The 23,312-nt window shown below is 34.0% G+C and overlaps 1 protein-coding gene across 18 annotated transcripts in view; it reads left to right on the top strand.

The window, feature by feature from the left end:
- The window catches only part of ASPH (aspartate beta-hydroxylase), a 112,120-nt gene that overhangs the window by 32,367 nt on the left and 56,441 nt on the right, over window positions 1-23,312 (top strand). For 8 of the 18 annotated variants that reach the window (XM_019005592.2, XM_015617603.3, XM_019005594.2 and 5 more), the window contains 11 exons: window positions 6,329-6,412; window positions 7,905-7,979; window positions 8,463-8,624; window positions 10,243-10,302; window positions 11,827-11,883; window positions 12,396-12,440; window positions 13,225-13,260; window positions 16,478-16,516; window positions 17,835-17,876; window positions 19,258-19,311; window positions 20,275-20,319. In XM_019005592.2, the coding sequence (XP_018861137.1) occupies window positions 6,329-6,412; window positions 7,905-7,979; window positions 8,463-8,624; window positions 10,243-10,302; window positions 11,827-11,883; window positions 12,396-12,440; window positions 13,225-13,260; window positions 16,478-16,516; window positions 17,835-17,876; window positions 19,258-19,311; window positions 20,275-20,319 (699 nt within the window). Of the gene's footprint in view, window positions 1-1,659; window positions 4,998-6,328; window positions 6,413-7,904; window positions 7,980-8,462; window positions 8,625-10,242; window positions 10,303-11,826; window positions 11,884-12,395; window positions 12,441-13,224; window positions 13,261-16,477; window positions 16,517-17,834; window positions 17,877-19,257; window positions 19,312-20,274; window positions 20,320-23,312 lie in introns of those variants that run through there. The other 10 variants (XM_019005602.2, XM_015617610.3, XM_015617615.2 and 7 more) reach the window with 8 other exon arrangements.

Below are 23,312 nucleotides of genomic sequence, written 5' to 3'. Positions count from 1 at the left end.
TTCTAAAAAGCATAGCATGGGATAGCTTGCAACCAAATTATACCATATATGTATTTATAATTACATTGCTGTATGAACAAGTCATAGTGTTAAAGACAAAAAAAGCTAATTAACCTCAGCAAACACCAAAGCACCAGATGTACTTCAGGTGCTGAGCTTTTTATATCTGCATGATTGTCTCTCATGGCAGCATGAGGCTATGGAAACAGTCTCTATGTTACATTAATGACAGACTGTAAAGTGCTTTTTTCTAGCATATGAAAATTTTATGCTTTTCACCATACAAACCTTCATTAGAAAAAAGTGTATTTGCTAAGGAAAGCTTGATGCTCATTTCATTGTGACTTTTCTCAGTATCTTGCATCAAGCTGAAATTGCTTAGCATTTGTTCCACATTGTGCTTGGTATAACTTCATTGCAAACAGCACATTTCCCATAATGTAATAAATGTAACTTAGCAATCCTTTCCTGAGTTTTGGATTATTTTTTTATGTTTGATATGAGAATAAGGAAATGGCATGTTTCAAATGTTTTATGTCAAAAAACGTTTGGGAGGAAATATGATGTCATTCCTTTTAGACTGAGCTATGTAGTTGAATGGTTCACAGAAACGGTACACAGTGGCTAGAGGCAGACCTGGTTTTTTGCCTCAACAGACTGCAGTTTCTCTCAAAAGTCTGAATAAAAATGGAGTTGTGTATATGTAAAAGTCATTATCACTTTCTTAATTATGTGGGAGTATTAATTTCAAAATTAAATGCAAATATTGCATACAGATTAATGGGAAAATCTCTGAATTTTATTGACCTAAAAATTCCTTATTTTGGAGAATTCTACTGGTACTGACAAATATTTTCAAAACTATGGCAAAATGGAAGTAAATATTGAAGAGTAAACATATTGAACATAAATTTCAAGGATTCTGTTCCGATTATTCTTACGGCATATAATCTGTATACCTCGTCACAGCCAAATGTGAGTTGAAGTAGAGAAAAGAGGTACAAGAGACACAACTCCAAAAGTAAAAGAAAGAAAAAAATATTACTGATAACTGAAAAGCAAAGTTGTAAGAACCAATTTAAAATTATTGCTTTGATTTCACTGAGTTTAGTCTAACTCGGTTAACTTTTTTTGGACTTGATGTAATTCATCAGGACCCTGCTGTTTCTTCTTACTTGTCCTTCTCAATACGTACTTCAGTTACTTTTTTTAAGTCTTTGCTTAATATGAAGTAAATATGAGGAAAACATTGTATTATAAATTTGTGTAATAACATTTACAACTGTTATGCTATTGTCAAAAGTTCAAAATTTATTGTGATTTTCACAGTCACAGGGAAAAGTGGTTTTAGCATTCTGCAGAAGTTAGCAGTAAGGTAATAGAGGCATGGTTTTCTCTAGATTAACGCTTCATTTGGATGCAGCTGCAGTACAAGCCAAGATTATTTGCTGGCTGCATGGTGTGAGATGTTCCTAAAAGTCAAAACTAATTTGTTTAAATTGCTTAAAGCTTAGGAATTAATTATACAAGTTTAAATCTAACAAACATTAAATAAGAATTTGATTAAAGCTTTTACATGGTTGTTCGTAAGATGTTTTTAGGCCTAAGAATTGTTCTCTTATTGAACATTTCCTCTTTTTTAAATTAAAAACTAAAAAGAAGCTATTAAAGAATCACTCAAGAAATTAAGGGAGAAGCAGGAATCAAAGAAGAAGGAAAATGAAGAAGACAAAAAGAAAACCAGGAAAGGAAAAGATGCTACTGATCGAAAGGACAAGAAAGCTGTTGATATGAATAAATTAAAGAAAGATTCTGACAAGGCTAAAAAAGACAGAGGAAAGGAAAAAGGCACAGACAAAAGTATAAAATCCAAGGAGACTGCAAAAAAGTCAGCCAGTGAAAAGGATGGCACTGTTCAGGTGGGAAAAGACAAAGAAACAAAAAAGCTGGTTAAAAGCCAATCCAAGGAAGACAAGAAAGAAAAGAAATAAACAAGAGTTCCTGTTCTGCTAATGAGGAACAGATCTCAAGAATGTAAAATTCAGCATATTTATATGAATGTGGTAAATATGGCAATAAGAAAATAACATTTGGTGGAAATAAGTATGAACAAAGTCTATATATAATATTTTTTTAAAAACTGTTCAGTGTTTACTGGTATTATAAACGTAAAGCAGAAGCATCGTGGTGAAACTCAAATATGTACATATGTTAATGTGCCTGGCTACTAATGTGTATTGAAAATATTCAAATGTCAAATTGATGCCAGTTACTTCAAGTCTACTCTAAATATGCGTTTGGATTTTTGTGATTGGTTTTTCTTCCTTCCTTCTTTACTTGTGTTTGCTTAATATGGAGATGAAACTCTAATTTTCTATATGAAATGCAAGTTTAAAAGCAATACTAGCAGGCTTATTTGGACAAATGCAGTGGAAACTCATAAAATAGAAATATTTCACAGAAACAACCAAGAGGAGCATTAATGGACTGTAGTGTCATAGGAACTAAACAAATAAGCGTAACTTAGTCTCTGCCAAAATTTTTCTCTAAGGAAACTTTTTCCTGAGAAAACTATTTTGTATACAAATAGTCAAAGCATATTGAGTGTTGCACTTTATCATGGTACACCAGGGTATACTCAATGAAAATGGTCCTGCAATTTTGTCTTTTGATCTCACGACAATATGTTTCTGGTTTTCTTCCGTTCCCTATTTATTTAATTATTTTATTTCTCTATATTTGTATTGGAAAGCTTGATTCATTATCACTTTTTTTAACCGTGTCCTGATTTTTTTCCAAGTTTGCCAACCTTTTGGTAATGAATACTGCTGAAAATTAGGGCACCTATTTCATCATTGACAAGTATTGTTGTATTGAAATTGCATTTAAGATGTGATATGCTAGTACTACTCTATTCTGGTTGAACTTGTTTAGAGAACAGCTTAGATAGTTTTGCAGCTATTATCTTCAACACTTTCAAGTGCTTGATGTTTCTAGAAGCAAAATCTTGTTAGCTTGTTCTTACAGCTTCTGTATTTTTAGCATCAAGGAAGGATTTATCCAGCAGTCTCATTAGAATAAGCAAAGTTGCAAAACATTTCTGCAGAGATAATAGAGAGATTTGAGAATATTATTGAATCTATGATTGCTTTCAAATTTATTTAGAAATGAATATTTTCCAGGTAAATTTGAAAGCAAGTGTATAGCATGGAATTGCACAATATAATTACACAAGATTCAGAAAAAAAAACTGTGATGGAAGTTTAACATTTGATTCTTGATGAAGTGCAGCATTAGTTTCAAGAAAGCAATACTAAGGAGTGAAATTCAGAATGAGTTTATTTATGCATGTGGATGGTAATTTAAGATTGAAATCCTGAAGGTTATTTCTGCTTGTGGTTTTGCTAAAATTTTGTGTATAACAGTTGACAATACACTTACCTCAGCTGTTCCATACATATGTCTGCATCATGCTTTGATCCCTAGATTTATGTGATAATAAGGTTAAAGATGATTTGATTTTTTTTTTCTAGGGAAAGTTAAATATTCAAATAGTTATGAAAAATATTTCAGATTAAAGCTGTAGAAAACAGTACAGTATCCTAAGATTCTGGTTGTGATCATTACCAGAGATGATCTATTTTGAGGTATTTTCTAAATATTTATAAATTCATGAAGAGGAAGAGACGTGCATTGTGAGTGTTACAGTGCCTAGCAAAAAATATGAAAGAATGATGATCTAATAAATGCTCTTCCATAATGAACATTCTCTGTTAGGTTTTGGTGGTGATAGATATATTTATTCAACTTTCCTCTGGTAAGTGTTAAAATGCATATTTTACCAGAGAAGCATTCAAATCACACCTCTCAAGGATGGTGGCACAATGAATGGTATAGTGCACATCACTTTTTATTTTCTGCCATAATGTGACAAAACTTGTAACTGTGTGGGAGTGAAATTTGAAATGAGTTGTATCTATGACCCAAAGTTTATGGGGTTCTGGAAAGGTTGGGTTGTTTTATTTTTTTCCTTTCCAAAGAAAATTCTATTTGAGCAGCACTCCAGGCTATGCAGAAAGCCACAAAATAAAGTATTTTTGTCCCAGAGATCTGTTGTGTTGTTGTATATCTGTGAAATATTATTGCCATTAAATTTAATGCAACAAGTTACCATATAAGCTCAAAAACTGTGCCGGACTAGTAAAAGCTAAATGTGATTTTAATAAAGAGAATAGAGAAAATAGTATCTTACAAGAAGTAAATGATTTAGTGTATTAGATACTTGACAAGATTGAATAGAAATCAGTGTTAAACGTGATAGATGTGTATAAAAACCTTGAAGGTGAGGTTGAGAAATGTGCAAGTGAAACAATGATGCATTCTTGTTGGTTCCTTCTTTCCTGTTAAGTACCCATAGCATTCGTTGGGTGTGGAATATTGGCTGTCTTTTGAAATGCTTTGAATTCATCTATTGTTCATGACGCAGAGTATGTGGTTGTCTGGAAGTGAACATGTGGGTTATTGAGGACTCTAAGACTTATTTAAAGCAGTGTTGTGTAAAGTAACTGAACTGTTTGTGAAAGCAAGGTGGCTTTTTCCATGCTGATGGGTTCAGAAGTGTGAGAGTGGTTAATGTGACTTACTGGCTTTGTCTCCATCCTAAGATGATTGTAGAAGGAAGTAATTTCTTACTCTTGTAGCCATTAATATTCCTACAGGAAAAAATTAATTTCTTAATAATATCTTTTAATATTCTAGGTGGGTGGTTTTTTAATGACAGAAGAAAATTGTCCAAAAACTAAGTGTAAATTTGGCATTTTTCTTCTATCTTCTTGTTTTTACTCCAAAGTGGTGGACTCTTAGTTATACTACTTTTGGATACAGCCTAACTACCTATGTTAAAATAATTTAAATTTAAATAATATAAAAAAAATAGATTTAATTCTGTTATCCTTTAACCATTACTTGAAATAAATACATGTTTTTCTCACAATACATAAAATATCTCTCTAGTCTACACAAAGTTGGTTTGAGACATACTATTCCACTTTGCATTGAGATGTGTTTGACTCTAATAGAAATGTAGTAATTTTTTTTTTTTGTTATACTTACTTGAAATATATTTTTTATCTACTTAAGAGTTGCTTTTACAAGATTGCTAGTACTACAGGAGTGTTCATTTTAGTTTAGCCACTGCTTTCTTACATACTATCTTTTCTATTGATTTCCATGTATACAGCTGTTGAAGAACTATTTTGCTTTGGGCAGTGGTGTGTGTTGTGAAGAGAGTCTTACCTTAATTGACCTTGGATGTAGGATTATAGGCAAATGCCATTTGGAAGGGACTTTGGGAGATCCTTATTTCAACATCCTACTCAAAACAGGGTCATTTCAGAGGAATGACCAAGTTGCTCTGGCCATTTTTCAGTGTTGTCTTTCAAACCTCCTAGGATGGGAATGCTCAGCCTCTCTGTGCAGTCTTCTCCACCAATTTCACTGCCCTCGTAGGGGTGGAGGGTTGTGGGTTTTGTGTGAGTTTTTCTTATATCCAGTCTGAATCTTTTGTATAAGTCTTACTTGAACTCTCCTAAAGGAGAGTTGAGAGGAAAATTAGCCTAATACCAACATATTCTTGAGCATATTGTGCCTTAAGATGTGACATGATCTGTCACAGTTGAATGTATCTCTCCTGCCATGATGATGGTAATTAGATTTATTGATTGCTTTCTTTTCATTGTGTTTTGATCTAGAAGGATACTGTGATATAGGTAGTCAGGATCTTAGTAGTAAAATTCCATCACTCATACTTTTTCTATAGTCATTTAGTTGTCAAAACAAACTAATCTTAACCAAGTCTTCTAAGAGGTAACACATGAATTTAAAATAACTCTTCTTATTCTGTGTACCTTTTCATAAAGTTCAAATGAGTTCTTCATAGAACCCTTATAATTGATCATATGAAACCCTTTTTGCCCAAATTGAAAACAGAGAGAAAAAATTGCTGCCTATTTTTTTACTGGATGCTGAATAGATGTTGAGATTACCATAGTCAGTTCAGTTACTTTGAAATAAAGGCAAGTGCTTAAATTTCTGTCCCTTTTTACCTCCTCATTGTATGTTTGTCTTCCAAACATCTTTGTTTACTACCTGAGTACACTTTAGTTTTTATATATTTCACTGTATATTATGACAGCCCTGTAATTGTGAATGTTCAAATGCATTTTTGGAGAGTGTAACATCAGTTAATTTAATTAAAAGAACTTTCTTGTTTTATAAGTGAATCAGTTCAAAAAGGGCATAAAGTTAACTTTATAACTGAAAAATGCAGGCCTTAAAGAAAGATCTGTCCCAGCACAGCCAACATCACCAGAATCTGAGGAGTCTGTCCAGCCTGCTGAAAATGTCGAGTCAGGTAAGACCTTTTGTGAATTATAGGTGAAACACAAGACATGATGCCTCATTTGAATTATAATTCTGTGTCATTAACATGCAAACTCACTCATAGATTTTGTGTTGCTTATCTACTGAAGTTTATTAAGCAGGGATCACTGTTTATAACTTTATATAACTTCACTGACCATGAAAAGTGAAAAATTTCATGATTACCATTGTAGCTCTATCACATCAGAATAACTTTCTGATGATGTATTGTTGTGGTTTAGATTAATATCCAACCAGAATAACAGCAGATTCTTCACCTTAAGAAATGAACAAAACCCTCTCAACAACCAACTTAATAAGATAATAAAGTACTCACTTTTTCACTAAAACTAATAGTATATAATAAATACAATAAATACTGTTGTAAATCCTACTGTTAAAAAAATAATTTAAACATTTTTAAAGTCCTATACTATTAGTAGGATGTATTAGAATTAAGAGGGATTCAAGAAAAAATGTTTTATTTGTCACATTTCACATATGTGATTTGCATTAGTGTTATTCAGAGAGTGTTTTTTCTTGTTTATTGAAGAGGCTTATCCTATGTGATGTTTATGTGAACCTAATACATAAACATACAAATACAGAGCATATGGCCAGTGGAATCTATGGAATATAGATTTTGTTTTAAAAGACTTGCATTACTTTTCTTAGATACCATTCATAAAATATATCAATATATTTCCTGGTTGGGTGGTTTTTGTATGTGTGTGGTTTTTGTGGGACCATTTTTCATAACTGGTACCATTTTGAATCCATATTTGAAAATGCAGCTGTTATCTGGTTTAGAGGGTTTTTTTGTCAGATGTGTCATTGTAGGGTTTCCTCAATGTTAATTTCAGGACATTTATATGAAGATAACACTTCATACAAATTCCTGTTGGGTCCTGGGCTGGTGTGTTAGATGGCAATCACTTGTTCATTAAAACCATTTGTGATTTCTCCTGGCAATTTATAGTGGAGCAAGACCTTGATATTGTAATGTTAATATCTATTTTTCCCTGTTTATGAAGTCGACAGAACCCTACTTCTGCAAGTCACATTTTGTTGTCAAATATGACTTGCTAGTGCTGCAGCTTAAATTGTAGGAAGATAATGGATGAAAGTGTTAGTAAATTAATTCCTTAGAAGGGAGTTCATGGTTTGAATAGTTACCTGAAGCTGTTACTACTCCTAGAAAAAATATATATGCAAAAAATGAGGTGTGGATAAATTCTTCCAATTCATCTTCAGATAGACAAATCTGATGTGATTGTTGCAATACTTTCTATAATAGAGAGTAAGCAAGACAAAATTGTTTTTCTAATTGCATGAATTGCAGAGGTTTACCAGGTCAGTCTTGAGGGAACTTTGTGGAAGGGTTTAAAGAACATTATGGAGCCTACTAAAAGCTGCAAGCCTTGAGTTAATGTTTAGATTTTGCATTTTTCACTTACCTTCACTGCAATTTATAATCCTTTTAGAGCGCAAGATTGCTGATGTAGAAGTGGAAGAGGAAATTCAATCTGTTCTTCATGAAGCTCTCCATTCCCAACCTGGTAATGCATTAACATTTAGAAATCACTGAAGAGTTTATAAATACTGCCATAGGTTAAATGAATCTCAGAGTCTGATTTTGGTATGCACTTAAAGTACTTTTGCCTGCACAAAACATTCATCAACTCATTTGTCATTTTCAAGAAAATTCAGAAAGTTCAGTCACCAAATTCTAAAACTGTGTCTTCTTATCCAGACTTGTTTGGCAGTAATAGCTCAAGTCAGTCCTTTAACAAAAGCTTCCTCAAAACACTGTGTAGAAGGCAAGAGTGGACAGAGCAGAGTTGGCCTGTACTGTGAGCCAAGAAGGTCCTGGCAAGTTGGGTCTGTAATAATGGACTGTGCAGATAAGTTTTCTGTCACTCTCCATTCCCTTTGGAGACTAGCTGGAAAACACAAAGGGACTGTACTGAGGGTTGAATATTTGCAGGTAATAGAATATACCAAAGAAAATTTATTCACTAACAATCTGCATTATTGATTAGGAGAGAGACATGAAGATGTAGATGAAAGTGTAAATGACCAGTGGCAAGTAAAGGAAGAAATACATGATGAAACTTTAGAAGTTCCTGCAACAGATGACATGCTCAGAGAACTTGAAAATGAAATTCCAGAAGCATATGAGACACCAGACTCAGTTCAGAAAGGTATCTGAATAACTAAATACAGTTAAAAATAAATTTACAAAAGAAAACCTAACCCAGACAAATGAAAATATATCTTATTAAAACCCGGACTTGTGATTACTACTTAAAATAGAGCCTTAGCAAGTGTGAACAACAGCTTTATTTAGCAAACAAAGATATTTTAAGTCAAAATGGGCTATTTTAATGCTATCTATTTTGAAACTCGGGTAACCTATATTATTAATTACTACTCTGTGGGCTTAACAAAATTAATCTGTGCTCCAAATATGCATGTCTCTCCCTAATAGAGGCATGAATATAATAATACAGAGCGGTTTTGGTTGAAGGGGCTTTAAGGATCACCTAGTTCTAACCCTTCTGCCATGAAGGACAAAATTATTCAAACTCCCATCTAACCTGGCATTGAACACTTCCAGGGATGAGGCATTCACAGCTTCTCTGGGCAACATGATCCAGTGCTTCATTACCCTCATAGTGAAGAATTTTTATTTTATATCCAATCTAAACCTGCCCCCTTTTGGCTTAAAGCCAAAACCCATTTCTTATCACTACATGCCCTTGTAAAAAGTCCCTTTTCAGCTTCTTTGTCCCCTTAAGGTACAGAAAGGCTGCAATTAGGTCACCCCAGAGCGTTTTTTCCTCTGGGCTGAATCCCAGTTCTCAGCCTTTTCTCACACCTCTGGAGAGCTGTTCCATGTCCAGTCTTTCATCTACCAGCACCCCCAAATGCTTCTTGGTGTGGCTGCTCTCAATCTGTTCATCCCCTATCAGTAAAACCTGTATGGAGTATGCTTCTGAACCTTTTGATTTATTAAACTAAGTTTTAAAATTTATTATCACAGTTTTTTCTATACTTTGTTCTCATTCTTTTTTCATTCAAATATAGCTCCCTAAGAGCATTAACTATATTTAAGTCCTGCAGAGATGCAGACATCATATAAAGAAGATGCTCATATCTTGTCACCTTGGGTCATTGACTGGATGATGAAAATTGCAGTCAAAATATTAAAGCACAGTTGTATGATCTAAATCCAGCTAGGGAGAAATTTTTCTGAATGCTTTTTATTTGTACTGCTGAAAATTTTACTTTTAATACCTCTTGATACCTTTTGATAAGATGCACGTAATTGATGTAATCTAAAAGTTTTGGTTGCTGGAAGTGCACTGAGATTCCTTCTTCACAACCAAAGTAACTCTTCAGTCTGGCTCTATTATACCTTCTCATCTCTGTGTCTTACTCATCCACAGCACAAGTCAAAGTAGGAGACTAGAGGAGAAATTAAAATTCCATTTACTTTAAATTTTTACAATTAAGAAGGAAAAATGAATACATTCTTGTTTCCTCCAATTTATTCAGAAATTTCTGTGGAGAGTTCTCTTTCTTTGAGGAAATGTGTATAGAGTTTATTCATATATACACATTCTCAATATTGTATAAAAATAAAATAGTAACTTTTTTTCAGTCTATATATACACATCCTACTGCCATTAGGAGAAATTTGCTTAGAATTTCAACTTAGAAATCTTACTATTCTTACCTAATATCTGTTAGAGGGTTTGTGGTATTGTTTGTTGATTTAAAAATGTTAAAATTTCTGCAAATGTATTTGTTTCTCAGATGCTGATTCTATGGTGGATGATGTTGGAGCAGTGGAGTCTGAATCATATGAAATTCCAGGTATCTTTTTGTTTTTCCATACTCGGTAATAATGGTTTTCTGCCTCAATATAAGAAATTATATGAAAAAGAAAAATGGAAAATGTTAGTCTGGTTTAGAAATATATAATTTTGAATTTTGGTTTTCTTTTCTCTCAATAACTAGTTCTCATTGTCTTGGAGAATTTTACTTTGGGATGACTGTATCATACTTGCTATTGAAAATTTTTATTACAAATAATAGGTGACAGGTATGGACAATTTTCTTTCGTTGGTGCAAAAACTTTTTATTTACTGTGTGTTTCTGGCTGTTGTGTATGACTGGGGACTGGGTAGGCAAGTGATCTGTGTACAGTCTAAAAAAGTGAGAATGAGATTTATTGCTTACATTGTCTTTGTACAGTCTGTAAAACTAAGGTTCTTCTAGACTATATTTTTCTTGGCATTAGGAACGTCCGGTTTTTTGTACCTTTCCTTCAGGACTGTTTGTTTCTTTGCAGCTGGCTCTGCTACCAGAGAGTGAGTCAACACCAAGGATGTAATTCTGAACTATCCTTATTCTGTCTTTCTGCATATCTTAATTCATCTTGAAAGCTTTTTGAAATTTGGCTTGGACTAATCTGATTACCTTATAGTCATTTTCATGTTAGGCTTGATATCATGTACAATGGCATTAGCTCATCTTTCCCATTATGAAGAAGCATTAAGTGGATATTGCAGATTCCCTACTGTCTGATAACTATTTTCTTCAGAATTTTAACAACATTTCTTTACTGTATGGACAGTCTCTTGCATTTACCTTAGACTTCTGTTTGTACTAGGCTTCTTATGTTTGACTCAGTGTTAGCTCTAGACTTTGCAGTTGTATTTGGTGTCACAGATATGACAGAAAAATGGTTTTATTTGTTTGATACAGCTAAAACTGTTTATTCTAAACTGTGTGTGGGATCACTGGTTTAGAATCCAATCTAATATAATTCCAAAGTAAAAGGATAAATTCTCTTCAGTACAGCATTTTCTCAGATGTGTCATAGTGAGTATATTGACAACATTGAAAATAATTGTAGTTATAGAGGAAAATAATCCCCAAATTTAGCTAGTTAATGAAAGGAAGCAAATTGCTCTAAATCTGACATATCAGAACTAAAGTACATATTTTGCAAGGTCAGTTTCTGGTTCATATCTTGTCTTCTATAGATCCATCACCAAGTGAGCCTCCTGCACATTAGTAGCAATTTTGAAGATAAATGATGTTTGCATTTTTTATTCATATTAGAACAAATATTTGAAAATATTGATGGAGATTAATAACTCTTGTTGGTCTAGTTTTCCTACAGAATATAGTAGAAGGCTGGGAGTGGCCTAACACCTTCCATTAGATTGCCATGTGTCAAGTTGCAAGTGTCAGTTGATAAAGTTTTTGTTTTTCAGTTTTCAGCTAAGGAGATACATTTAGCCATTGACAGACTCATCATGGATACAAGTTAAATAAACATATTTTATATTTTTATTTCAATATATTTATTTGTTCATGCTTAATTTACAGCCTTAGATGATTATGTTCCAGATTTGGAAGAGAGAATAAGTGATCCAGACACTCCAGGTTCGTAAATTGTCATTACTCCAAATGATAATATAATCACACTTTTTGAAATGTGCTACAAAATGATGTGTCATATTGACTGTTTCTTCACAGTTTTATTTTCAGTTTTTAGGTGGTTTCAAGTAGGCCCAACTTTTAGGCCACTATGTTACCATTACATTTGTGACCATAACATTCCATGAATGCAATCTAAAAATACTTACATAAATATTTTGTTCTATCAGGAGTTTTCCAGTCTAATCAATGGATTGATTATTCAACACCTATTTATCTTCTTAACTTTAAGCCTAGCTACAAATGTGTAAATTTATTGTACTCTGTGTGTTACAGTGTAGTTCCTGGATGTGGTTTATAATTCAGTTGTCACTTTCAAATACAGTATTGTAGTATTAAGTCAGTATAATTCTTTCACTTTTGAGCTAAATATGTGACCTTTTTAAGCTCTCTTATGTTATTTAGCTGTTGCATGAAAATTCAATTGGAATATAAAATATTAAATATTTCTATTTAAGATGACTCTGAGGTAATGCCAGAAGATGCTGTGGAACATTACGCAGGTACAAGCCAAAATCATCTTTCTTTTTGTTGAAGATTAATTGAATTTTAGCACCAACCAAGACAAGTCAAATACACAAAAAAACACCCCCAAACAAATAAAACAAACCACAACAACACAGCACCCAAGACTTTAGAGCTTCTAGGTATTATTTTTTCAGAATGTAAATTGAAAATGTAGACATAATAACTTCCTAAGGAAATGATGCTAAAACCTACATGAGTACTAGTTCTCTGTAATGTCAGCCAAATGGGCAGAATGATATTTTGAGGGTTGAATTTCTAGAATGGATATTGGTATTTTAAATTGTATAGAAATGTTTCTGTGGATAAAAAAGAACTTAAATACGCTAGAGATGTTGCAGTTAGTGTGATATCAAGAAGAAAGTAGTATTTCTAAGTTTTTTAAGAAGGAAGTAAGCCATAAAAAGTAGATGCTAAAATTACAATGTAGAAGTTAGCTGTATATAGAGATGATTTATTTATAAATAGCTCAGAATCAAAATATTTATTAATATTTATGCACTGCATAAGAAAGCCTGCTGATATTGCTTTCTTTTTTAAGTCTATCTTTTGATGCCAGAAAAATCAGTCAGTTCTTCTCACAGGATCTTTTAGAAATCTTCACCTTTGCACTCTTATTAATTTTATTACAGTGTGAATAACTATAGTTTCACTTTTTTTTTTTAATCTGAATAAACTTGACACTGTATTGTATTATTTGTTTGTCTTTATTGTCTTAAAATTCCATTAATTTTCCTGGTCATTTTCTTTTTCTTTAAACAGAGGATAGAGTGCATGAAGATTATAGTGAAGATCAAGGTACGACAACTGCTATATTTAGTGAAATTAGAGTATTGAAATCTTTTGTTAATATGCAAGTGGAATTACTTTGTTTTAAAATTTCCTATGCTGCCATATTACTTTGCAAGTTCTCAGTTAAGGTTTAGGGTTGTTGTCTGTTCAAACTCTGTGTTTTTAATCAGTCAATCAATCAATCTTTTAACACGGATCCCTGTGTAGAGAGTATGCGTACTCATTATATTCGCACACTGGTCCTCTTTGCACACTTTGTGCATATGTGGAATAGGAACATTGACAGCTTTGCCATGCCTTTTTCCTTGTGAAACCCTGGCCAGGTCAGATGTGGTTTATTGCATCTGTTTAGCTCAGTATCACCTTTTCATGTTGTCTGCCACTACCAGTTCTTTGGGAATTGCCCTGTTTCAGTTTGATTTGGTTGATGATTTGCTAATGATTGCTAAGACCAAATCAAAAAGTAAAAGAGAAGAATGGTAGTCTCGAAACAAAGGTGTGTTGTTGTTATTCCTGCTGTGATATCCTTCAGGAGACTACCACACTTCATTAAACATATCTTTAAGGCACTCTTGTTTATTTCTCATGTTTATGTAACCTGAGCAAAGGACAGGGTTTCTTAACCCTGCTAAGGTTAAGAAAATGGTTGCAAAATATTTGCAGCAGAAAACCTTGAGGTTCATTCTTTGTTATCAGCAGGTAAATTCCAACATCCTTCTTTGGGATAGAAGTCAAAATTCCTTTGAAAGACTCTCAGTGGCCCAAAGGTGTACATAGCCCTTAGCCTGTGTCTTTCTCAGTTTGCAGAAAATATTTATTTGCCTCAGTTGTGGTGCCCTCTACAAAATGTCTCAGCAGTAATAGGATAGGAAAGCAAGAACTAGTTTTTTCCCAGGGCTTATTTTTTACTTGCCTTTCAAGGAGATAGTTACTTTATGATCAGTTCCTAATCAAGAATCACTTCTCTTGCTTCTCACACCTTGATGTGAAGAAGTGCAACCTCTAATCTTTACTTTTCATACTCTTTCATATGTAGTGGTAACACGAACAGAAAATGCTTCTATGCCGTTGTGAAGAGACATCTGCATCTGCTTTTTTACTAAGTTGATTAGGGAGGTTACAAAGTAAATCGCATCAGCTTTTTTTTAAATCAGTTCCAAAAGCATTTCATATTCTGCAGTCTCTTCTGGCACCCCAGCACAGTAACAGTGAATCACTGTATTTTGTGACTCATTCACCTACTTCAGGAAGCAGTGGTTTCATGTGCAGTTGCCTTTCTGTACTGCAATGAGAGTTTTAAATAGTATCAGATAAATCACCATACTCTTTCTTTATTCTTACCAGTCCCATGATTAGTATGATAAGGAGAATAGGAAGTTCAATTCTTTTTCTCAAAAGGAAATTCTAAGGTAGCATGTGACTGTCAAAAAAATTATTATTCTTGTCTATTAAATTGCAAGGCTTCTTTCTGTAGTAAATTATTCTCACAGTTCAACATAATCCATGGAAAACTGCTTTCCTCTTGATACAATATGCCTTTTCACAACATAATTTTACCTTTCTTTCAAGTTCCACCTTGAAGGCATTCTGGTTGTGAGAGAAAGCACAATGCATCCTTCGTATTTTTTAGAGGAACTTCGTTTCAGAGTTCCAGCTTGGAGCAGTGTAGAAGAGGAAGACCAGAGGCTGCCTTTCTGTCACACACCATTTTTATCTTCTCAGTTCAGTCTGAGTTTAGTCCATGGAGTTTCAGGGCATGTTCATGTGCTAAACACCATTTTAGCAGTTGTACCTGTTTTTCATTCTTTTTGTCTCTAGGCCCATCTTTCTTGTGCCTTTTGACATGATTTTTGTTGGATTGAAACTGAAACAGATGTACTTTGTTTTTGGAGAAGAGCAATTTTGGCTTTGTTTTTCTAAAGTCTAAAAAATGGTTGGAAATCATTGTGGAGATCTGAAATCTTTTCTCATGAATGTAAAGCCTGTGGTTTTGACATGGGCTCCAAAACTACAAGATGATTCACATTAAAGCCTTCATGTGCAATTGTCTGTGAAATCAACAGAAGTATAGGGTTTGTGTTAATTCATCTTCCCCATTTCTATAATGTGTTTCTGCTCTTCTGGCAAGACCTTCTGGTGAAATATTTTCTCCAATCCTGGTGCTTTCTAGAGTTCTGAAATCTAAAGACAGTTCAAGATGATTGCTGGCCAGAGCAGTCCAATTTCTTTTGTGACTCTTGCTTTGTGAGGCTTGGCTCTTAATTCAGATTAGGAACTGCTCTAATAGGATTGCTGTAATCACATCACTGAGGTTATTGCTGGTGCTAAAAATTCTTCAGTGGAAGTAAGTGCCCACAGTGGAGTATGTAAATGATTGATCACAGAACTTGTAAAATAACTGAGTTCTTGTATTCCATAACTTCCAGTTGTATGAAGAGTTTCCTAGAGTTTGTAGCCATGAAAGGAGAGAAAAAAAGCCAGTTTGAGATTTTCATTAGAAATAAAGAGTTTTGGATGCTTTTTTAAGGATATTTTATAAGAATTCTTCCTCGTAGGAGTGTGGGGAGAGCCACACAACCATTAGTATATAAGATAGAACAATATCTTAAATGATGCAACAATAATATCAAGGTGGTTGTTTTTGATTTTGTTTTTTAATGTTATGTAAATAATCTTTTTCAGATGAGGATTAGTACCTGTTAGGTAATGAAATTATCCAAAACACTGAATGAACGTTGAACTTTTTTAGTCTGAAGTTCACAGTAAGTGCGTATTGAAAATTCAGACAATGGGTAGCATTTTGTCTATTTTCAGACATTATTTAAAATTAAGTAATTAATATTCTTGACCTATTTCTTTCAAATTCCAAAAATTAGACTGACTGTGCAAAGATTAAGAAAGTAGGAGAATTATAAGAACTGTACAGAAGGAAAGATTTGTTGTCATTGTTTTCAACACTTCATCTGTGTGGTAGAAAGTCTTGAAATTTCAGCAATATATACACATATGGTTTGTTGGTTTTTTTTAATATAGAATTTCTACTATAAGCTCTAGAAAGGATTCAGATAGATAGATAGATAGATTCAGGGTCCCAAACTAGGGGAAGTTATTTTTAAAGGCCTTTGCTTTTGTCATTAAAGAAATTAACTTTATGCTTAATCAAATCTTTAGAATATTTTGTGCGTATCAACCACCCAGGAACCTTATTTTTCTTTCCTTTCAGAACCAAAACATGAAAAGCAGACTGAGGCTCAAGATACGGGTATATACCTCTATATATATATATATATATATATATATATATATACATAAAAAATATTTTAGGCAAATTAGTATAAAGATAATAAGCTTAATCTTGCTGTTTATGTATAGTGAAGTACATAATCTGTGTGACCTTCAGTCATTGCCAACTGACATTGCCAGTTATGACAAAGGTTCACTACAGTCTGTATTGTTATGAAGTTAGATTTTTAACTGAGAAACTTTGTTGTAGTATGCTACCCTTGAGGATTCATCTTTAAGGTCTCAGGTGACACAGTGGAGTGTCTGAGGCTTTTGATGGACAGCTGAACCACAGTAGCTCATCACAGACACTGCTTCTAGTAGTGTGTTCTGCTCATAACCTTGCAACCAATGTGTAAGATCATTCAAAATGTAAAGGCTGTCACTTCTAGCTCTGCTTTGATGCAGACTTCTTTCTAGTGCATTTGTCTAATTAGTAGGAGCAATTACAAACTCTTTGCAGTATTCTCTCTGGGTTCTGTTTGCTTTGTTTTGAAATGCCAGCTCTTTTGAGAGTCATCTCAGGCAGCTGACTGAAAAAAGCCCCAATCATTTAGTTTAGAAGGAAGTCAGGAAGTTCTCTAATATAAATAAATTGTAAGTATGTGTTTTGTTACCTTTGCTATCACAATCTCAAGAGCACAATTTAAAAAGTGCTAAATTAAGAGTAAACAAAACGAAATAATTTTTTGTAGAATCCATAATTTAATTTGTAGAATTTCTTTGTGCTTCAAGAAGGAAAGTAGGACTCACAAATGAATTACATGTTTATACAAATAAAAGGACTTTTAAAGTTCATAGGTATGCATGTTTTTAGGTTGGTTTTCACGATGTCTAGCAGATAGAGTTGATGCTGGAAAAGATGAAAGTGGGAGTATTTGAATGTATATAGAAAGATTAAGAAGTGGTTTTAACATTTCAGTTATTGTGTAATAATCCAAACAGCAATTGTTGAAAAGGTACAATTTTGAAATAACTAATGAATAGAAGAACTATTTAGTGGAACAGGAAAGAATATTTAAGATGTATTTTTTTCCCCTGGAAAAAATCTTCAAAGTGTCTATTAATAGCAGGTAAACATGTCTATGTGCTAGCTGCGTTCTTTTGTGTGGTGTGTAAATTCCATGACTTGAGGACTTGATTTCATTATTGGTCTGAACTGAATGTTTTCTTAGTTGTTGAGGATCTTCCAAAGTGGGTGAATGAAGCCACAGGGCCAGGTATATATACACTTGTAAAACAGATGTTTAAAAAAAAAAGCAAGCTGATTATACACTTTTTCCTTTTTATACTTATAGGGGAAATTAATGAAGATTTTGATATTGCTAAAGACCTGTCAGGTATGAAATTTTATAGTTTGTAAAACCTTTTTTCTTCCATTTATATATATTAATGTAATTAAAAAACAAAGGAAAAACAGAGCAGATAATAGAATCATGGAACAGTTTGGGTTAGGAGGGATATTAAAGATCATCTAGCCATATATAGGGACATCTTTTTCTTAGTGTGCTCAAAGCTCTGTCTAGCCTGACTTCAAGCACTTCCAGGGATGGAACACTACTGCTCTGGGCAACCTGTTTCAATGCCTAACCACACTCATCATAAAGTTTCTTTCCAATCTCTGTCTTCTCTCTTTCATTTTAAAATCTATTGTCCTGTTGCTACAGACATGAGTAAAAGAAGTCTCTATCAGTTTTTACAAGATCCCTTCTTGAAAGGCTTCAATAAGGTCTCACTGGAGTCTTCTTTTGTCCAGGCTGAACAACCCATCTGTCAGCCTGCCTTCCTAGGAGAGGTGCTCCTGCCCTCTGATCACCTTCAGGGACCTCATCTGAACCTGTTCTGACAGGTTCATGTCTTTCTTGTTCTAAAAATTCTGGAGCTGGATGCAGCACTCTGTGGTGGGTCTGGTGAGAGGCTTCTCTTTAGATGCAGCCACAGATGCAGTTGGCCTTCTGGGCTGGGAGTGCACACTTTTGGCCCATGTCCAGTGTTTTATCCACCACAATATCCACATCATGCTCCACAGGGATGTTCTCAATCCCTTCTTCCACAATGTTTGTTGCTATTGGAGGTTTCCCTGGCCCTGGTGCAGGGCCTTGTACCTGGCCTTGTTGAACTTCATGACGTTCTTATGAAGTGCTTATTCCATTGCTCAAACTGCAGTTCTGTGGTAATTCCACATTGCTACTCAGAAAGGGTACATTGTAAATTTTTGTTTGCTGTATTGTCCTTGAAGAATTTTAAATGAGTAATGTATTAAATGTAATTTAAAAATCTGCTCTAAGAAGTTAAAAATTCTGTTAAAGAAGTTTTTCTCAAACATGATGTTGACTAAGTCAGCTAGATCAAAGTTATCTAAGCAGTTTAGCCTGAGCACTATGTGGTAGGATTTGACACTATATTTATTTAGGTTTTCTATTTGAAAAATGCATTCTTGCATGAATAAAAGTGATAACATACATTGTTTCACTCAAACAACAATTGTAGCTAAAATCCTTTTGGTGTGTGCAGTAGAAGTCCTACTTTTGGTAACTAAACTTTTGGATGTGAAGTGCATTTAGTACCCTTTTTCCTACTCTTCAGTTAACCAAACTTGTTAGTTTATAATTTAAGTTCTCCTTTTTGTTTTTGATACTAATTCAATTGTGTGTCTGCTGAAAATAAAAACAAAATTATGAACGTAATGTGAATAATTTTTAATACTTCTTTTCTGTCTAGGAGTAGAAAGTAAGCAAACAGAAGATGATGTGATCATTGAACCAGAGGAATCAGGTTTGTATATTGTGTTTTCCATGCATTTGCTACTTTAAAAAATTAATAATTGGAAATGATAAATATTATGGAATAGAATTCTATGCTGCAATAAAAATACATTCATGATTTTTTCTGCAGCTGTTTTCTTTCAAGGACAAATATATCTGTGTTTTTGGGCTCCTTAATGACATATTTAATGTCTTAGAAAGCAGTCTTCAGTTTTAAAAGTTGAGAGTGCTCCCAGTTCAGAAAAACTTAGATTGATAAAAATGACTGCATTTGGTTATATGATGGAACTGAAAATTTCTTTTCCATGATCTGTTTCCCACCAGTCAGTCAGAAGTGCATACTGAGGAAAGAGGGTATGTTAAGGAATGAAGTGGAATGTCCCCTATGCTTTGAGCTCTTTATGGGCGCTTCCCAAATCAGAGAATGTATTTCCCTTCTTCAATTCTTCCTATTAGCTATTGTGAAGTTTCTTTCTGGTGAGCCTGACTCCTTCCAAGCATGTGTACAGACTTCAGTCTATTAGCAGTAGTAGCACTAGGTGATGTGTGACATGGTTAATTTAAACATATATATAGAAATAAAAGTAATTGAATTTTGAAGTCAAGTATTTCACGGTTACAGCTGGAAACATAATAGGTATATATAGATATATATATGTTATATACTACATGTTGTAGTAGCATGTGAAACTGGGATGTGTGCTTTGGATAGTATAGTTGGAGAAATTTGAAGTATCATTTTTGAAACTGTGTGATCCTACAATATACTCACTGGCCTACTTAAGAATGGATCTTTCTCTTGGAAAGATTCAGCTGAGAAAGTTTGCATCCCACTTCTGAAAAAGTAATATTACAGAGCAGTCTTAATAGGTCACTGCTTGGAATGTAAGTGGGAAAAAAAAAAAAAAGACACTTTTTGTAAATTTTTGGGCAGCAGTCCAATTTGAATTATATTTATATTTTTTATTTACAGAAAAACCTGTTAAAGCTGAAGATTATTCAAATGATGTTCAAGTAGGTAAGTCAATCCTGGGTGCTTATTTTTTTTTCCTTAAAAATGAAGCTATAGCTACACTGAAATGAGTAATCAAATTACTTTGTGAAGAGATATCATTATTGTCAAAGTTGCTTCTTGGTTTAGAAGCAATATATTTTCTGTTGTACTTGATAAATGTCAATGGTAGTTACTGGGTTATATGAAAGCATTACTAGTAAACTGAGTGGTTTTAATTTTAAACTTATTTTTTAATGATTTCAGATAGAGCTGAATACCTTTGAAAGGGAAATACAACAATTTCAGGTTTCATTATGTTTGTACTTCCTCTCCAGAGCAAATGTCATGGACAATGATAGTGTTACTTCTCTGTGTGTCAGTCGTATCTATTGGAATCTGACTGTGGCAGATTCTTTGGGCACTGATCTGAAAACAGGGACTGTTTTGTCATACCATCACATTTTTCTTGGCATAACTGATTTTAAGAATAAGAGCACTTGCAGTTCTTCCATCTGTTGCCTGACAGTAGTAGACGTGAATTTTACCAAAACCATTTTTAGCATAGTTAAGTGGCTTCTAAATTAAAGAACTGCATATTGTTACATTTCTTGGAGTTAAGTATTAGAATTTGCTAGTTTGTTATACCAAACCAATTGCGTGGAGTGGATCACAGAGTTATATCTCAGGGCAGTACATCAGAGAAGCTACAATTTAAGACCTCTAACAGCTGTATTTTTGTTTTGTGCTGATTAGCCTGACCCCCTTTCTGGGTTAGTTAATCTTTGTACTATGCAGAAGCTCTTGCAAGATGTAATGCCCAGAGAGCTCTGGGTTGTTGGTTTGTATTATGGTATTTACATTTGGTTCTTAGTCATGCCATAACTAGTCAGAGAAATGAAGAAAACACAGGAGGCCTTTTGTGGTTGTCCAGGACAGACTGGAGGCATGGTTTAGCTCATGTTTGAGTTTGTATGCGGAACTTTAGCTGCGGAGGTTTGAAAGGTTCATTTTGGTGCATAATTGTGTTGTCTGCGGGGTCTTTCCAGCCTGTTTATCACAGCAGCCATGTGGTGTGTTGAAAAGTTTGAAGCCTTACCTATTAACTAATAGATGCATTATCTGAAAGTGTTTTGTTTCATAATGAATATGCAATATTCTTAACCAAAGCTTATAATCAGTGTAGGAACAAACAGTAGTTATCTTTGACAGCATGGGCAAGAAGTTCAGCAAAGGTAGTCTTCACTCTGTTATGCATTAAGTTGGAACGGGAGAAGAGGAAAAGATGTTTCCTCTCAGAAAAGGTTACTGCTTAAAGTTAAAATAACAAAAAGGCCCTTACAGAACTATTACAAAATGTCAAGAGTAGATAATTCTACCACACAATGTCAGTTGAGGATAATGAGATGATTTCTTGACTTACAGATGCTATTTTAAAATTAAATTCAGAATAGAAGTGCCAACTTGGAATCCTGGGGTATTGGACCATATTTCTATCAGTTTTTGTGTTGCAATTTATGGCTAAATCTTGCAGCTGTAAATTATTTTTTCTACCTTCACCAAAGAAAAGAAGAAAAATCTTAGGTGTTTTATATAGCAGCGATGGATTGATGGATTTCAAAATATGCCATTTTGAATCATAGCATCTTTTAGATTGGAAAAGACCCTTAAAGTCAAGTCCAGCTATAGCACTAACACTGGCAAGTCCACCAGTAAACCATGTCCCCAAGTGTTGTATCTGCACATCTTTCAAATACCTCTAGGCTGGGGACTCCACCTCTTCCTTGGGTAGCCTATTCCAATGCTTGACCACCCCTTTGGGGAAGAAATTTTTTCCTCACACCCAATCTAAACCTCTCCTGGTACAGCTCAGTGCTGCTTTCTCAAACTACTTGGCAGAAGAGACTGACCCTCACCTGGCTACAGCCTCCTTTCAGATATTTATGGAGAGCAGTAAGGTTCCTCCCAAGCCTCCTTGACTCCAGGCTAAACAACCCCAACTCCCTCAGCTGCTCTTATGATATAATTTTCCTCTCAGATTATGGTGTTCATGTTTCCTGGTTTGTTTTTTTTTTTAATATATATTTTCTTTGTGATGGAGGATTTTGTTGTCAGGAATCTTTCTTATTTGTTCATGATTTTATTTCATCAGTTGTTCAAAGCTAATATTTTGCATTCTTTAAGCATAACAAACATAACTTCAGGCAGTGTAAAAGAAATTCAGAAATGTCACTATGCATATCTTATTCTTAGATAGTTTAAATTTGTGCAACTGCATTTGAAGCATGGTGGCATCAGTTTGTATCAGGTTTGGAGCAGTTGTTTGATTTTTAGCTAAAACATAGTAACTTAGTTTTTTTGTAAAGAAAACAGAACATGGCTCAGTGATTGAATTTAGCTGTGATGAACATTCTCACATTACAAGGGAAGGCACTGGGTGTGGGATTTGAATACGCTGGAGTGCAAGTCAAAAGTTTTTTGCTGACTTCAGGTCATATCACAATAAAGTTCTTTCTAGTCAAGTGCATCTTTAGGTATCTGTAAATACTATTTTCCAGTTCTCAGAGTTTACTTCCAAAATTATTGCCAGTATCTTTCAGATATAGGATACTTTAATTGCAGTTATAATCTGCACTTTTATAAGGTAATGGACTTCATAAACTAATGGTTTGATAAACTAGCTTGAAATATTACTGATTCAGGTTTTCTGGCTAGTCCTGCTTTACACTGGCACATAAATTGCAGTGGTTGTGATAGAGTGGTACTTGGACATATTTTAGAGAGGCATTGCAGGTTTAGGGAATACCGTTACTCTCTGTATTTGGCTTTTGATCCCTCTCATATGTGTTTAGATTTAGAATAACTACAAGTTGTTCCACTCTTCCCTTTCACCTTGTATCCTTGACATTTTTTTAACTCTCCATTTATTTTACCAACTGCTGAAATCCCTTATGTGTAGAGAAGTTTCCACCTTAGACCCTTGACCCTTCCTTATTCCCTGGCTCCTCTTTTCTGGTTGT

Source organism: Parus major, chromosome 2, assembly GCF_001522545.3.
Source record: "Parus major isolate Abel chromosome 2, Parus_major1.1, whole genome shotgun sequence".
NCBI lineage: Eukaryota > Metazoa > Chordata > Aves > Passeriformes > Paridae > Parus > Parus major.
Note: the sequence above shows the minus strand (reverse complement) of the source record. Positions and strands in the feature narration are given on the sequence as shown.